Source organism: Nerophis lumbriciformis, linkage group LG11 (assembly GCF_033978685.3).
Source record: "Nerophis lumbriciformis linkage group LG11, RoL_Nlum_v2.1, whole genome shotgun sequence".
In the NCBI taxonomy this organism is placed as follows: Eukaryota; Metazoa; Chordata; class Actinopteri; order Syngnathiformes; family Syngnathidae; genus Nerophis; species Nerophis lumbriciformis.
Window position 1 is genome coordinate 49,101,972 of NC_084558.2, and position 18,299 is coordinate 49,120,270.

The following is an 18,299-nucleotide window of genomic DNA, read 5'->3' on the forward strand; positions in this document are numbered from 1 at the left end:
ACAAATGCAATCAAACTGCTCTCTTTTTAAGTGGACTTCACAAGTAAATGACAAAAACAGACTTGATATTATACACTAGCGTACATTGTAGTATTTTTACAAGCTGCAATTAATCTGGTTTATGGGTCATCCAGGAAACCCTCCTAACGCATATTTGACGTCAGCAGTTCTTCCCTCATCTCATGAACCCTGACGTTGCATCTCGTGCTCCAATTAGCAGAAGCCACCAGGCCATGGGCTGGTCTACAAAAACACAATTACACCTCCAAATATAATAATCAGCATCCAAACGACATTTTCCTTAACGAGACGACGGCGGGCGGATGTCACGCGGCAGCAACTGTCCCATCATGCGGCGGCGGCGTGCCTCATTAGGACGCTAATGCCACTAATAATTACCCAAATGTGTAAAAGAAGGAAGACATTAAACGTAACCTTCATTTGGACGCCAATTGAGTTCATTTATTTCTGAGTGTTCAGAAAGGAAGAAAAAAAAAAGAAGACATTCTTCCACTTTGGGTTTTTTTGGAGCAAATGTGACAACATACAATCATTTGAATTGACAGAGACAGCAATAAAATAAAAAAAAGTACAATGGGATCATTTTGTGTGTGTGTGTGTGAGGGACAAACACTAACCTCATCCAGCAGGTGGCGCTGTGCTGAGTAAAAAGGCTTGAATAGGACGCATTCTCCTTGTCTTTTTCAATTACAAACGGTGGGTTCCCACATGAATTCTGCCTAGCAACAAGCAAATTGTATTTTAATCCGTATTTCAGATTAGACAGGAGTGTGTCAGTGTATTTGTGTGACAAAACAATAATGACTAAAACTATGTTTTATGGTACGAAAGTTGCATTAATAGTGGAGAGGTTTGGAGATCAAACAAACATCACATTCATAATAATTATGCATGTAATAAGGAATGAGCGTTTGAAGCAAGTGACAACAGAATTTAGGTTTCCAACTTGACCGAGTCCAACATGTCTTTGGCTTCTTGGTATTCCGCAGATTCCGCCAACTCTTCCTCCGCTTCCTGCAAACGTGAGAAAGTACACAAAGTTTGTTATTGTGAGGACCTTGCAAGTTGTATCGGGCCTCGTCCGCCGTTACTTCTAAGCCAGGGGTGTCCAAACTTTTTCCACCGAGGGCCGCACATTGAAAAATAAAAGCATGCGGAGACCATTTGGATATTTTTCACGCTCAAAACATTAGGATTCCCCTGAATTTCGGTGAATGTTAAAGATCAAAAGTGTCTCAGTCACACTGTTACAAATATGCGCCACACTGTGAACCCACACCAAACAAGAATGACAAACACATTTCGGGAGAACATCCACACTGTAACACAACATAAACACAACAGAACAAATACCCAGAATCCCTTGCAGCACTAACTCTTCCGGGACGCTACAATATACACCTCCCCGCTACCCCCTACACCAGCCCCCCCAACCCCGCCCACCTCAACCTCCTCATGCTCTCTCAGGGAGAGCGTGTCCCAAATTCCAAGCTGCTGTTTTGAGGCATGTTAAAAAAAATAATGCACTTTGTGACTTCAATAATAAATATGGCAGTGCCATGTTGGCATTTTTTTCCCATAACTTGAGTTGGTTTATTTTGGAAAACCTTGTTACATTGTTTAATGCATTCAGCGGGGCATCACAACAAAATAATAATGTGTTAATTCCACCACTGTATATATCGGTATCGGTTGATATCGGAATCGGTAATTAAGAGTTGGACAATATCGGCAAAAAGCCATTATCGGGCATCTCTCATTTTTACAATTAAAAAATACTACAAATTTGACATTTTTTAAAAATATTTTTCCATCATTTCCTAGCAAAACACAAAAACAATCAAAAAAATTGTAAATTTATGAAAAAAAGCTTGATTGCACTTCTTCTTGCATGCTTCCTTATTTAGACCCAGCCACGCCTCTAAACTGTGATTGGTCCTACTGAATATTAAAACACCTTTTTCCTATTGTGAATAACATCACGTACAATTAATCCGTTCCAGGGTCAACCTGTGGCCATCATACCACCTTAGTTATTTTTTTAGAGTAATACTAAACATTTTTCATACTTTACTTGAGTGGCAACACTAAATTCCTACTGTCCATGAAGTTCCGCATCTCACCATGTTTTACCTACACCCTCTTCATTGTCAATTTTATTCCAATTGTATTAATATTTCATCATTTTCAAGCTTAATTTGATTGAAAGGGAATTCTTCATTTCAACCAAAAACTGTGAGGGGTGTATATTGTAGCGTCCCGGAAGAGTTAGTGCTGCAAGGGGTTCTGGGTATTTGTTCTGTTGTGTTTATGTTGTGTTACAGTGCGGATGTTCTCCCGAAATGTGTTTGTCATTCTTGTTTGGTGTGGGTTCACAGTGTGGCGCATATTTGTAACAGTGTTAAAGTTGTATATATGGCCACCCTCAGTGTGACCTGTATGGCTGTTGACCAAGTATGTTTTGCGTTCACTTGTGTGTGTGAAAAGCCGTAGATATTATGTGATTGGGCCGGCACGCAAAGGCAGTGCCTTGAAGGTTTATTGGCGCTCTGTACTTCTCCCTACGTCCGTGTACACAGCGGCGTTTTAAAAAGTCATACATTTTACTTTTTGAAACCGATACCGATAATTTCCGATATTACATTTTAAAGCATTTATCGGCCGATAGTATCCGCAGCCCGATATTATCGGACATCTCTAATTCGTTGCCATTAATTATTTTTGTTGTAATGTTTTATGCCCTTTTCCACAGTTTTTTTTAATGGCAAAAACTAAAAATATGCCATATTTTCCCCCAAAAACATTTTTCAAAATGGAATATTTGATGTGAAGTAATTGGAGCCTTAAATCAGGGGAGTCATCTCATTTTTAGTGAGGGCCACATTCAATCATGGCTGCCCAGTGAACAGTGAACAATGTATGAATATAAACATAATAATAGGCTTGTTAGGCAATTTGCATAGGAAACTGTTTTTGATTACCGTATTTTCCGGACCATAGGGCGCACCGGGTTATAAGGCCCACTGCCGATGAGCGGGTCGAGTCAGGTCTATTTTCAGACAAAAGGCGCACCGGATGCGTCATTTTGTGGATAGATGATGTTTCACAGATCAAAGCTCTGAACAATGGGAGACCGGGCTTTCTGCTCCGCCGCTCCCAGTCTATGGAACGCTCTCCCTGACCACCTGAGGGCACCACAGACTGTGGATCCTTTAAAAAAAGTCTTAAAACCCTTCTTTAACAAAAAAAGAAAAAAAAAAGCCTTTTTTTTAGATATATGTGTGCTATTTCTAGCTATTAGGCTGTTCTAGTTTTTATTTGTATTTTATTTTATTTATTTATTTTAATGCACTGTAGCACTTTGAGGTTGTTTGCTCAATGTAAAGTGCTTTTACAAATAAAATCTATTATCAACTTTCTGACAGTCGCTTCAGGATGCGCCGTTTTGTGGGCGGTCTTATTTACGTGGCTCACCTTCGACAGCGTTTTCTCCCCTTTGCTGTGTAGCGTGCAAGGACGGGAGTGGAAGAAGAGTCAAAAGATGGCGCTAACTGTTTTAATGACGTTCAGACTTTACTTCCATCAATAACGGAGCAGCATCTCCTCATCCGTGGCTCACTAGTGCAACAACAACGCCGGAAATGTGTCCCGTGAAAAAGCCTCCGACCGGAACTCTCTAATAACTGAAGTTCCTTGGGTGAATAATGTAAAGTCACTACACCGGTATGTTTTAGTGCTTTCATGGCGAGTTTACTGACGGATATACAGGTAAAAGCCAGTAAATTAGAATATTTTGAAAAACTTGATTTATTTCAGTAATTGCATTCAAAAGGTGTAACTTGTACATTATATTTATTCATTGCACACAGACTGATGCATTCAAATGTTTATTTCATTTAATTTTGATGATTTGAAGTGGCAACAAATGAAAATCCAAAATTCCGTGTGTCACAAAATTAGAATATTACTTAAGGCTAATACAAAAAAGGGATTTTTAGAAATGTTGGCCAACTGAAAAGTATGAAAATGAAAAATATGAGCATGTACAATACTCAATACTTGGTTGGAGCTCCTTTTGCCTCAATTACTGCGTTAATGCGGCGTGGCATGGAGTCGATGAGTTTCTGGCACTGCTCAGGTGTTATGAGAGCCCAGGTTGCTCTGATAGTGGCCTTCAACTCTTCTGCGTTTTTGGGTCTGGCATTCTGCATCTTCCTTTTCACAATACCCCACAGATTTTCTATGGGGCTAAGGTCAGGGGAGTTGGCGGGCCAATTTAGAACAGAAATACCATGGTCCGTAAACCAGGCACGGGTAGATTTTGCGCCGTGTGCAGGCGCCAAGTCCTGTTGGAACTTGAAATCTCCATCTCCATAGAGCAGGTCAGCAGCAGGAAGCATGAAGTGCTCTAAAACTTGCTGGTAGACGGCTGCGTTGACCCTGGATCTCAGGAAACAGAGTGGACCGACACCAGCAGATGACATGGCACCCCAAACCATCACTGATGGTGGAAACTTTACACTAGACTTCAGGCAACGTGGATCCTGTGCCTCTCCTGTCTTCCTCCAGACTCTGGGACCTCGATTTCCAAAGGAAATGCAAAATTTGCATGGTTGGGTGATGGTGCAGGTAAGCAGCTTACCTGCCCGCCACCCCCGTGGCCGGGGGCTCGTAACAGGGGTCACTCCGCGCGCTCCGCCCGCGCAGCTTACCTGCCCGCCACCCCCATTGCCGGGGGCGCGTAACAGGGGTCACTCCGCGCGCAGTGCGCTCACGAAAGGGGTGGGGCTCACCCTGGTTGATATAGACAGCAGCTGGACGGTGGCCATGGAAGTCGGAACCCGCTAAGGAGTGTGTAACAACCCACCTGCCGAATCAACTAGCCCTGAAAATGGATGGCGTTGGAGCGTCGGGCTCATACGCGGCCGTCGCCGGCAGCGAGACGCGCTTGGAGGTGCGCTCAGCGCGGCTCCCATATGATTGCGCACTGGTGTGCGTCTGGGTCGTGACAGCGTGGCACGCGAATGTCTGCACTGCATTGGATCAGTCTCCTTTCTTTAACAGGCAAAAGCTTTATAACCTCACTAATGCCTTGCATCGTCTATATTAGATATATAACAACGGGCGGGTGCGGGAGGATGCGGTTCTGATCAAATGTTACATCGGGTGGATGGCGGATGGTTGACGACTTTCTGATGCGGTTGCGGATGAAATAATTGCCCATCCGCGCATCTCTACCGTGTACACAGCGGCGTTTTAAAAAGTCATACATTTTACTTTTTGAAACCGATACCGATAATTTTGAAACCGACCATTTCCGATATTACATTTTAAAGCATTTATCGGCCGATAATATCGGCAGTCTGACATTATCGGACATCCCTAATTTAGATATTTCTTTTTTAGACAAAAAGACAAAAAAAAAAGGCTTGAAACATCTTGTTGCGTGATCAGAAGCCAGAAAGTTATTTTTTCCCTCTCTCTCTGGCACTCATCGAAGGCGGACGCTCCCTTGCTCTCTCCTGCTCGCATCTTTGTCTTCTCCGGTCTTAACTTTCTCGTTGCCTCTCGTTGCTCTCCAAAATCTAAACAATGGAATTGATCCACTTGCCTCTCAATGAAATTGACAAGATTTTATTGTGGAGGGGGGCGTGGCCTGCGGACCTGCAGCGAAGCGGGGTGTGCCAGGACCGGCTTCGAGATCAGCGACAGGTGCGTAGATGGCCCACCTGGGCCTGGTTATCTAATCACCTGTCGCTCTGTTAAAAAGGCAGCAGCGGGGAGGAGAGAGTTGTTGGAGCTGGAGCTGGAGCAAGAGCGAGCCTGAGACGGACAAAAACTATTGCTGGAAAGCAAGAGACTTTATTGAAAAATAAAACAGTGTTGTAACCCTGTTCCGGGCTCGTGTGGCGATGTTTGGTGGTCCGAGAAACCCACTGGAGGGCAACTTCCACACTCAGGTTTGGGGGAACCTGCCTGAACGGTTGTTGCTGAACACAAGATGGACTCTTGGGAGAAGCCGAGTGCCGTATGCCTGGCGACCAGAGGACGTTGAAGATATCTACCTAGTTGGAATCATGATAGGACATCTGCTGATTGGAGTAAGCGCTGCCCTGGTGTGTCGACAGATTGGAAGGTGCTGGAAGCCATTCAAAGTACCCTAAAGCCGTGCACTAATGATTGGAGGATGCAGGCAGAGCTCCAGGCACTCAAGACTTTTGAGAGTTTGGACTAAATCACAAACTTGACAACATCCTGGAGACGCCGTCTGCTCTGCATGGCGAAGTATGATGAATTTGAGGACCAGAAATAGACGGAGTGAAAACTTTAAATGTGTTTCCGCTCGCTCAAACACAAACATTCTTATCTGGATTGTTTTCCCCGGCTGCGAGCGACGTGACAAGGTTTTTGCTTTGAGACTCTCCTAGAGGACAGTTCAGAAAATTCTCTCGTGGACACACACCTGTCGACTTCTGTTGGACCGGCTTGCTGTGTTGTCGTGTTTGCGACAGCACCGAGGTCACGGAGCAGGGACAAACCCCACCTCCTATCCCGAGCCTTCGGCGCTTCATCCCACGTGGTATGGGTGGCAGATTCAGCCCTTCCCCCTGTTGCAAGTCTTGAGTTGCATGTCGTAGTTAAATATGTGCTTCGAGTCCCCCCCCTCCCTTGGAGCCCGGTCTGAGATCGACTTTTTTTACTCATTCTCTACCCGCGTCCATCTTTTACGGGGCGTACTAAGTGGCAACGTTCCTGTCCTATTACCCTGTACAACACAGGTGTCAAACTCACGGCCCGGGGGCCTTTTATATGGCCCTGGAAAGCCTGGAAATAATATGCATCAATAAAGTACTGTAACTTTTCTTACTAAATGTATTCTTTCTTTCCATTTTGGGAGAAAAAAAATGTTTTACTCAATGTAATTGCAAATGATGTTCACTTAAATATTGTCTAATCATACAAAAATATATGATCAAACATTCACACCTTTTTTTAAATAGAAATAATTACTAATAATAATGAGTTCAAAGCAAATAGCAATAGATTTCATGGTAAAATTGTGAAATTTACTGTGGTTTTTACAAAAATGTTCTCGGAATGAAAAAAACTGTACTTTTTTTTTTACTGTAATAAACTGTGGTGCCGTTTTGGCATTTACAGTAATACACCAAAAAATCTACACTTGTTGATTTGCGGTAAAAAACCCAAACAAACTGGCAGTTCAAGGGAGCCACAATTTTAGTGCAAAATTGCAGGTTTTTTTATTTACAGTAAAGAAACAAATATAAATTTTACAGTAAAATTATGGCAACTGAGCTGCCTTTTTTTATTATTATTTTTTTTTTAACCATAAAAACAGCAGTAGTGTTTTTCCATTTACAGTAATATACACTACATTTGGAGGTGAAATTATTGCAACTTACCATATTTATAAATGGTTGATTTATTTAGGCTAGTAAGTAGAGATTTTTCGGGCCACCTTAAATGATTTGGAGGTCTACTTTGAAATGATTTGGAGGGCCACATTAAATGACTTGGAGGTTTACTTTTAAATGATTTGTCGGGCCACCTTAAATGATTTGGAGGTCTACTTTGAAATGATTTGTCGGGCCAAATTAAATGATTTGGAGGTCTACTTTTAAATGATTTGGAGGTCTATTTTTAAAAGATTAGTCGGGCCAAATTAAATGATTTGGAGGTCTACTTTGAAATGATTTGGAGGGCCACCTTAAATGATTTGGAGGTCTACTTTTAAATAATTTGTCAGGCCACTTAAATGATTTGGAGGTCTACTTTGAAATCATTTGTCAGGCCACATTAAATGATTTGGAGGTCTACTTTGAAATGATTTGTCGGGCCAAATTAAATGATTTGGAGGTTTACTTTTACATGATTTGTCGGGCCAAATTAAATGATTTGGAGGTCTACTTTGAAATGATTGAATGATTTGGAGGTCTAATTTGAAATGATTTGTCGGGCCACATTAAATGATTGGAGGTCTACTTTGAAGTGATTTGTCAGGCCACATTAAATGATTTGGAGGTCTACTTTGAAATCATTTGTCAGGCCACAAATGATTTGGAGGTCTACTTTTACATGATTTGTCGGGCCAAATTAAATGATTTGGAGGTCTACTTTGAAATGATTGAATGATTTGGAGGTCTAATTTGAAATGATTTCTCGGGCCACATTAAATGATTGGAGGTCTACTTTGAAGTGATTTGTCGGGCCACCTTAAATTATTTGGAGGTCTACTTTGAAATGATTTGTCGGGCCAAATTAAATGATTTGGAGGTCTACTTTTAAATGTTTTGTCGGGCACCTTAAATGATTTGGAGGTCTACTTTGAAATTATTGAATGATTTGGAAGTCTAATCTGAAATTATTTGTTGGGCCACTTTAAATGATTGGAGGTCTACTTTGAAATAATTGAATGATTTGGAGGTCTAATTTGAAATTATTTGTTGGGCCAAATGAAATGATTGGAGGTCTACTTTGAAATGATTTGTCGGGCCCCATTAAATGATTTGGAGGTCTACTTTGAAATTATTTGTTGGGCCAAATGAAATTATTTGGAGGTCTACTTTGAAATGATTTGTCGGGCCCCATTAAATGATTTGGAGGTCTACTTTGAAATTATTTGTTGGGCCACATTAAATGATTGGAGGTCTACTTTGAAATGATTTGTTGGGCCAAATGAAACTATTTGGAGGTCTACTTTGAAATGATTTGTCGGGCCCCATTAAATGATTTGGAGGTCTACTTTGAAATTATTTGTTGGGCCACATTAAATGATTGGAGGTCTACTTTGAAATGATTTGTTGGGCCAAATGAAATTATTTGGAGGTCTACTTTGAAATTATTTGTCGGGCCCCATTAAATGATTTGGAGGTCTACTTTGAAAGTATTTGTTGGGCCACGTTAAATGATTTGGAGGTCTACTTTTAAAGGATTTGTCGGGCCACCTTAAATGATTTGGAGGTCTACTTTGAAATGATTTGTTGGGCCAAATGAAATGATTTGGAGGTCTACTTTGAAATGATTTGTCGGGCCCCATTAAATGATTTGGAGGTCTACTTTGAAATTATTTGTTGGGCCACCTTAAATGATTTGGAGGTCTACTTTTAAAGGATTTGTCGGGCCACATTAAATGATTTGGAGGTCTACTTTGAAATGATTTGCCGGGCCATATTAAATGAATTGGCAGGCCAGATCTGGCCTCCAAGCCCTGAGTTTGACAGATGTGCTATAAATAGGTAAATAATTCATAACCCATTGCTTTTTGATTCATTATTATTTTTCAACAACGGCGACCCAAAAGGCCTCCACTCATAAAAGTTCAAAATAAATCTCTAGACCGACTTCAGATCTACCCATTGATTACAAGTTGTTATAACTTTTTGAGCAAGGCATGTTGGCTTTGAGTTATTAGTGTCAATTTTGCAACTTTTTTCCTCATTACACTTGTTTGCTCTTTTATTCCACTTCATGTATAATAGTATTTTCAAATGAAGGAAACGTTGTCCACTCACCAGTAGCTGCTGCAGGTCGTTGTGTGCAACGGTCAGGCGGCGTCGGGTGTCTGGGACCATCATGATGGTCTCCTTCAAGCTCTCCGTCTGCAAGCACATCCGCCGGGTTACACCTTCTGCCACCAGTAAGACAACACAGCGGCCTACTTTTGCTTCACAAAGCCAAGAACCTGACTGGACCAAAGTCTGCTGTGGGCTAAACTAGCGATGATAAAAGTCACGCGCCATCGCCGTCCAGGTGCGATGTTAACCCGACAAAGCGCACGTGCGGAAGGGCGCGCCGGGCTAAGCGGAGCCGAGCCGCGACAGAGAAAAGTCACGGCGCCCTCTGGCTTCGGTGGAATGATCCCATCAGCGCGGGATAAAGACGACACTTAAGAGAGCGTATTGATTCCATTAAAACAAAAACCTCTAATCCATCCTGCCTCAGACGCATCATCTCCAAACCATAATCCATCTGGCCTCCCAATCTCGCCATTAACGCCAGCCAAGCGTGCCGCTCCGCTCGGGCCCCGGCCGCCGCTTTGAATGAACAAACAAAACCCACTCGCTCTGAATTTTTATGCTCGCGGTAAACAAGGGTGTCCAAACTGTGGCCCGGGGCCGTTTGCAATTCACAGCCAATTATTTTAATGGCCTGCGGCACATTCTAAAAATACTATAAAAAACAAACAAAGAGAGTGAAGTAAAGGAACAAGTTGACATTTTAACACTGACAACTGTTTTTTTCATTAAAAATAATCAATGTTGTTATTGACCCATTCAAGGATCCAATTGAATCAAATATTCTATTTTGATGTATTTTTGGGGTAAAAATTGCATATTATGTAAGATTGCCGTATAAAAACAAAGGTTTTCTTTGACAAAAAGGGCAGAAAAAATAAATATATATAAACTTATGATCTGATGAGCTAATTTTTTTAACGGCCCGCGGCACATTCTAAAAATACTATAAAAAACAAAACAAACAACGGGTGTAATGTAAAGAGAAAATGTTGACATTTGAACACTGAACTGTTTTTTTCATTAAAAATAATCAATGTTGTTGTTATTGACCCATTCAAGGATCCAATTGAATCAAATATTCTATTTTGATGTATTTTTTGGGGGAAAAATGGCATATTATGTAAGATTGCCGTATAAAAACACAGGTTTTCTTTGACAAAAAGGGCAGAAAAAATAAATAAATATAAACTTATCATCTGATAAGTTAATTTTTTTAACGGCCCGCGGCACATTCTAAAAATACTATAAATAACAAACAAACAACGGGTGTAATGTAAAGAGAAAATGTTGACATTTGAACACTGAACTGTTTTTTTCATAAAAAATAATCAATGTTGTTGTTATTGACCCATTCAAGGATCCAATTGAATCAAATATTACATTTTGATGTATTTTTTGGGGTAAAAATTGCATAATTTGTAAGATTGCCGTATAAAAACAAAGGTTTTCTTTGACATAAAGGGCATAAAAGAAATAAATATATAAACTTATGATCTGATAAGCTAATTTTTTTAACGGCCCGCGGCACATTCTAAAAATACTATAAAAAACAAACAAACAACGGGTGTAAAGTAAAGAGAAAATGTTGACATTTGAACACTGAACTGTTTTTTTCATTAAAAATAATCAATGTTGTTGTTATTGACCCATTCAAGGATCCAATTGAATCAAATATTAAATTTTGATGTATTTTTTGGGGTAAAAATTGCATAATTTGTAAGATTGCCGTATAAAAACAAAGGTTTTCTTTGACAAAAAGGGCAGAAAAAATAAATAAATATAAACTTATCATCTGATGAGCTAATTTTTTTAACGGCCCGCGGCACATTCTAAAAATACTATAAAAAACAAAACAAACAACGGGTGTAAAGTAAAGAGAAAATGTTGACATTTGAACACTGAACTGTTTTTTTCATTAAAAATAATCAATGTTGTTGTTATTGACCCATTCAAGGATCCAATTGAATCAAATATTCTATTTTGATGTATTTTTTGGGGTAAAATGGCATATTATGTAAGATTGCCGTATAAAAACACAGGTTTTCTTTGACAAAAAGGGCATAAAAAAATAAATATATATATATATATATATATATATATATAAAATTATGATGTGATAAGCTAATTTTTTTTAACGGCCCACGGCACATTCTAAAAATACTATAAAAAACAAACAAACAAACAACGGGTGTAATGTAAAGAGAAAATGTTGAAATGTAACACTGATAAATGTTTTTTTAATTAGAAATAATCAATGTTGCTGTTATTGACCCATTCAAGGATCCAATTGAATCAAATATTCTATATTGATATATTTTTGGGGGTAAAAATTGCAGTTTTGTAAGATTGCCGTATAATAAAGATTTTCTTTGACAAAAAGGGCATAAAAAAAATTAAATATAAACTTATGATCTGATAAGCACATTTTTTTAAACGGCCCGCGGCACATTCTAAAAATACTATACAAAACAAACAGAGTGGAGTAAAGGAACAAACGGGTGTAATGTAAAGAGAAAATGTTGACATTTTAACACTGATAACTGTTTTTTTCATTAGAAATAATCAATGTTGTTGTTATCGACCCATTCAAGGATCCAATTGAATCAAATATTCTATTTTGATGTATTTTTTGGGGTAAAAATTGCATATTTTGTAAGATTGCCGTATAAAAACAAAGGTTTTCTTTGACAAAAAGGGCATAAAAGAAATAAATATATAAACTTATGATCTGATAAGCTAATTTTTTTAACGGCCCGCGGCACATTCTAAAAATACTATAAAAAAACAAACAAAGAGAGAGGAGTAAAGGAACAAACGGGTGTAATGTAAAGACAAAAAGTTGACATTTTAACACTGATAACTGTTTTTTTCATCAAAAATAATTATGTTGTTGTTATTGACCCATTCAAGGATCCAATTGAATCAAATATTCTATTTTGATGTATTTTTTGGGGTGAAAATGGCATATTTTGTAAGATTGCCATATAAAAACAAAGGTTTTCTTTGACAAAAAGGGCATAAAAAATAAATATATAAACTTACGATCTGATAAGCTAATTTTTTTAACGGCCCGCGGCACATTATAAAAATACTATAAAAAACAAACAACGGGTGTAAAGTAAAGAAAAAATGTTGACATTTGAACACTGAACTGTTTTTTTCATCAAAAATAATCAACGTTGTTGTTATTGACCCATTCAAGGATCCAATTGAATCAAATATTCTATTTTGATGTATTTTTTGGGGTAAAAATGGCATATTTTGTAAGATTGCCGTATAAAAGCAAAGGTTTTCTTTGACAAAAAGGGCATAAAAAATAAATATATAAACTTACGATCTGATAAGCACATTTTTTTAACGGCCCGCGGCACATTCTAAAAATACTATAAAAAACAAACAAACAGAGAGAGGAGTAAAGGAACAAACGGGTGAAATGTAAAGAGAAAAAGTTGCCATTTTAACACTGATAACTGTTTTTTTCATTAGAAATAATCAATGTTGTTGTTATCGACCCATTCAAGGATCCAATTGAATCAAATATTCTATTTTGATGTATTTTTTGGGGTTACATTTGCATATTTTGTAAGATTGCCGTATAAAAACAAAGGTCTTGACAAAAACATAAACATTTTTTTAATAAACTTATGATCTGATAAGCTAATTTTTTTAAAGGCCCGCGGCACATTCTAAAAATACTATAAAGAACAAACAAACAAAGAATGGAGTAAAGAAACAAACGGGTGTAATGTAAAGAGAAAACGTTGACATTTTAACACTGATAACTGTTTTTTTCATTAGAAATAAATGTTGCTATTGACCCATTCAAGGATCCAATTGAATCAAATATTCTATTTTTATGTATATTTGGGGGGTAAAAAAAATGCAGATTTGTAAGATTGCCATATAAAAACAGAGGTTCTCTTTGACAAAAAGGGCATAAAACATAAAAACTCATGATTTGGACAAGTTCAAGGAGGCAAAGTTCGACACCTGTGGTCTAGAGATTTAAGCGCTGTAAGTAAAAAAATAATATGGTTATATGACTTACTTTTAAAATTTTCGGGTCCCCAGTACATTTAACATTTACCAAAATTGAGGGGAGCCCTCAGGGTTGGAAAACCCCCCAAACATGTAGTTATTGTGTTGGTTAATATCAAAACCGCCCTCGCATCCTTGGATTTTTCAATGAGGGGGAAAAAGTTTGGACGGCCCTGTGTTAAAGCGTGGTCGGCGAGGGGGATGAAGACGACGTGATGCCAGGAGAAGCAGCGTGAAGACGATCCATTAGCGTCATTCTGCTAATCAGGCCAATTGTTTGACATGCGAGCAACAAGGATGTCACATGACCTGCTGGTGTTCTGTCAAGACGCTTTGACAAGCTGCCAGACAGATTCCTCATTGTAGCGTTGAGGGGGAAATAAATACTCATTTTGATAACTAGCATTGCCTCTTAAAAAGGTGTGTGGAGTCGCTTGTTTAAAAAAGAAGCTGAACGCGCCACATTAGGACATACTTGCCAACCCTCCCGAATTTTCCGGGAGACTCCCAAATTTCAGTGCCTCTCCCGAAAATCTCCCGGGACAACCATTCTCCCGAATTTCTCCTGATTTCCAAGCGGAAAACAGGGGCGGACCTGAGTGAGGACAGCCTGTCGTCACGTCCGCTTTTTCTCCATATAAACAGCGTGCCGGCCCAGTCACGTCATAACATCTACGGCTTTTGGAGAGTGCACAACTGCGCACACAACAAGAAGGAGACGAAGCAGAAGAACGAAGAAGAGACAGTCATGGCGACGACAAGTGACAGAGAATAGATTGAGGATGGACAATTCAACCCTAAACTCACTCCTTCCCTGCAAATTAAATTTCACAGATGCTGCCCATACCTATGCTCCTTCAAAGGCTGTGCTACTGGCTGCAAAGAATTGCACTTTCAAATACAACAATGAGTAGAGGAGTGTTATGTGTGTGTATATGTGTAAATAAATGAACACTGAGATTCAAGTATTATATATATATATATATATAATAAAATAAATATATATATATATATATATATATATATATATATAGCTAGAATTCACTGAAAGTCAAGTATTTATTTTATTTACCGTATTTTTCGGACTATAAGTCGCAGTTTTTTTTTCATAGTTTGGCCGGGGGTGCGATTTATACTCAGGAGCGACTTATGTGTGAAATTATTAACACATTAGCGTAAAATATCAAATAATATTATTTATGTCATTCACGTAAGAGACTAGACGTATAAGATTTCATGGGATTTAGCTATTAGGAGTGACAGATTGTTTGGTAAACATATAGCATGTTCTATATGTTATAGTTATTTGAATGACTCTTACCATAATATGTTACGTTAACATACCAGTTGGTTATTTATGCCTCATATAACGTACACTTATTCAGCCTGTTGTTCACTATTCTTGATTTATTTTAAATTGCCTTTCAAATGTCTATTCTTGGTGTTGGCTTTTATCAAATACATTTCCCCCAAAAATGCGACTTATACTCCAGTGCGACTTTTATATGTTTTTTTCCTTCTTTATTATGCATTTTCGGCCGGTGCGACTTTTACTCCGGAGCGACTTATAGTCCGAAAAATGCGGTACATACATATATACATATATATACATATATATATATATATATATATATATATATATATATATATAAAATATATATAAGAAATACTTGAATATCAGTGAATTCTAGCTATAAAAATATACTCCTCCCCCCTTAACCCCACCCACTTCAAACCCCCCCAATCTCCCGAATTCGGAGGTCTCAAGGTGGGCAAGTATGCATTAGGGATGGCTAGCCAATTTGGTACTTCTATAGGCACTGACTGATTTCGGTATCGATTCACGTAAAATCAAACGGTGCCATACTTCGATACCTTTGTCGCACGTGACCTCATGTCCGGTTGCAGACTTGACTCCGGCTCATGTAAACAATCAGTCAGGGCGGACTCAGCCAAACTCTCTCTAATATTGCAATTTTCCACACCAACAAAGCAAGCATGCCAAAAAGAAAACGCTCAAACGTAAAATAAGGCTTCACTCTTTAAAGTGTGCTAGCTTGATGCTAACTTACATTGGATTTGCTACAATTAGCATTTGCAATTTTACGTGGCGATTTCAACACTTCCAAATTTGGTAATGAAAACTACAACTAAGATGGATATGTTTCAAACTTTCTTGTAATCAGACAATATTTTGGGTATATTAGATGGAATTTTTACCCGACACTAGGGTTGTACTTTATACCGGTACTAATATAGTACCGCGATACTAATGAATCATATTCGGTACTATACCGCCTCTAAAAAGTACCGGTTCCCCAGTGCTTCACTACACACAGTAGGAGGATACAATAGCTCACCGGTGTCACAATGTAAACAAATGCCATGGGTGGATCTACACTTAACATCCACTGTAATGATACCAAGTACAAGAGCATATTTAGTCGATACTACTATGATTACATCGATATTTTTTAGCATCACAAAAAAATGTAATTATGTTTATACACTCAGGAAATACGTCCCTGGACACATGAGGACTTTGAATATGACCAATGTATGATCCTGTAACTACAAACCCCGTTTCCATATGAGTTGGGAAAGTGTGTGTAAATATAAACAGAATACAATGATTTGCAAATCATTTTCAACCCATATTCAGTTCAATATGCTACAAAGACAACATATTTGATGTTCAAACTCATAAACAAATTTTTTTTTGCAAATAATCATTAACTTTATAATTTTATGCCAGCAACACATGACAAAGAAGTTGGGAAAGGTGGCAATAAATACTGATAAAGTTGAGGAATCCTGATCAAACACTTATTTGGAACATCCCACAGGTGAACGGGCAAATTGGGAACAGGTGGGTGGCATGATTGGGAATAAAAGTAGATTCCATGAAATGCTCAGTCATTCACAAACAAGGATGGGGCGAGGGTCACCACTTTGTCAACAAATGCCTGAGCAAATTGTTGAACAGTTTAAGAAGAATCTTTGTGTGGGGTTGTATTAGTGCCCAAGACATGGGTAACTTACACATATGTGAAGGCGCTATTAATGCTGAAAGGTACATACAGGTTTTGGAGTAACATATGTTGCCATCCAAGCAACGTTACCATGGACGCCCCTGCTTATTTAAGCAAGACAATGCCAAGCCACGTGTTACATCAACGTGGCTTCATAATAAAAGAGTGCGGGTACTAGACTGGCCTGCCTGTAGTCCAGACCTGTCTCCCATTGAACATGTGTGGTGCAATATGAAGGCTAAAATATGAGAAGGGAGACTGTTGAACAACTTAAGCTGTACATCAAGCAAGAATGGGAAAGAATTCCACCTGAAAAGCTTAAAAAATGTGTCTCCTCAGTTCCCAAACGTTTACTGAGTGTTGTTAAAAGGAAAGGCCATGTAACACAGTGGTGACCATGCCCTTTCCCAACTACTTTGGCACGTGTTGCAGCCATGAAATTCTAAGTTAATTATTATTTGCAAAAAAATATAAAGTTTATGAGTTTGAACATCAAATATCTTGTCTTTGTAGTGCATTCAATTGAATATGGGTTGAAAAAGATTAGCAAATCATTGTATTCTGTTTATATTTACATCTAACACAATTTCCCAACTCATATGGAAACGGGGTTTGTACTTGGTATCGGATTGATACCCAAATTTGTGCTATCATCGAAAACTAGTGTAAAGTATCAAAGAAGAGAAGAATAAGTGATTATTACATTTGAACAGAAGTGTAGATAGAACATGTTAAAAGAGAAAATAAGCAGATATTAACAGTAAATGAACAAGTAGATTAATAATAATTTTTTACAGCTTGTCCCTCATCATGTTGACAAAATAATAGGTGTATAAATGACACAATACGTTACTGCATAGACTAATTAGGAGCCTTTGTTTGTTTACTTACTACTAAAAGACAAGTTGTCTAGTATGTTCACTATTTTATTTAAGGACAAATTGCAATAATAAACATATGCATACCTGCCAACTTTTGAAATCAGAAAAACCTAACGCAAAATGATTATTAGCATTCAGACAGGTTAAAATGTTGCTAAAACCATCACTTTTCTATCAGTCACAGTGACTTTTCAAAACAACAATATTACAGCAAAAATCATATGGGTTGATTGACATGTTTATTCTGTAAGCTAACTTCAATAGTTTGAAATTATTTTGACAGTTAATGCCAGTTATCCTGTCAACCTTTCACAAGACTTCAATTTGTTAATTGAAAGTATAAACAGTATAAACAACTTTTACAGTAAACAAATGGTAAAACAGTACTAAACAATTCCATTGGTGTCATTATTAACTTTCTGTCCAAGCTTGTATAATCTACTGCCTTGTTCAATTGTAAAAAATATTCTGTGCCTAAAATTCACATTTCTATCACAATTATCATACTGTAAACATGGTAAGCTAACTTCATTCAAATTAATAGTCCTGTCAATAGCATGGAATTACAATTCAAATGTAGTTTTTTTGTAAGCCTTTCAAAAGAATTCAAAATATGAAAAATTAATGAAAATTAATTTAAGCCATCAGACACTTGAAAAGTGGCACATCACATCTCTAATGTAATCATTTGAACTTTTCAACAGAAATAGCACTGCAAAAATATTAAGGACATACTTCTGTATTTTGGTAGTTATGCTGTCAACATTTAACAAGATTTCTTCAACTTG

At 38.1% G+C, this 18,299-nt stretch overlaps 1 protein-coding gene across 1 annotated transcript in view; it reads right to left on the reverse strand.

Moving 5' to 3' along the window:
• Positions 1 to 436: 436 nt before the first annotated feature.
• tbca (tubulin cofactor a) overlaps positions 437 to 18,299 on the reverse strand; it is a 31,582-nt gene continuing 13,719 nt past the window's right edge. The window contains exons 3-4 of the mRNA XM_061966017.2: positions 9,555 to 9,641; positions 437 to 1,035 (exon numbers count right to left, since the gene is read on the reverse strand). Coding sequence (XP_061822001.1) covers positions 955 to 1,035; positions 9,555 to 9,641 — 168 coding nt within the window. The 3' untranslated portion in view covers positions 437 to 954. The remainder of the gene's footprint in view (positions 1,036 to 9,554; positions 9,642 to 18,299) is intronic.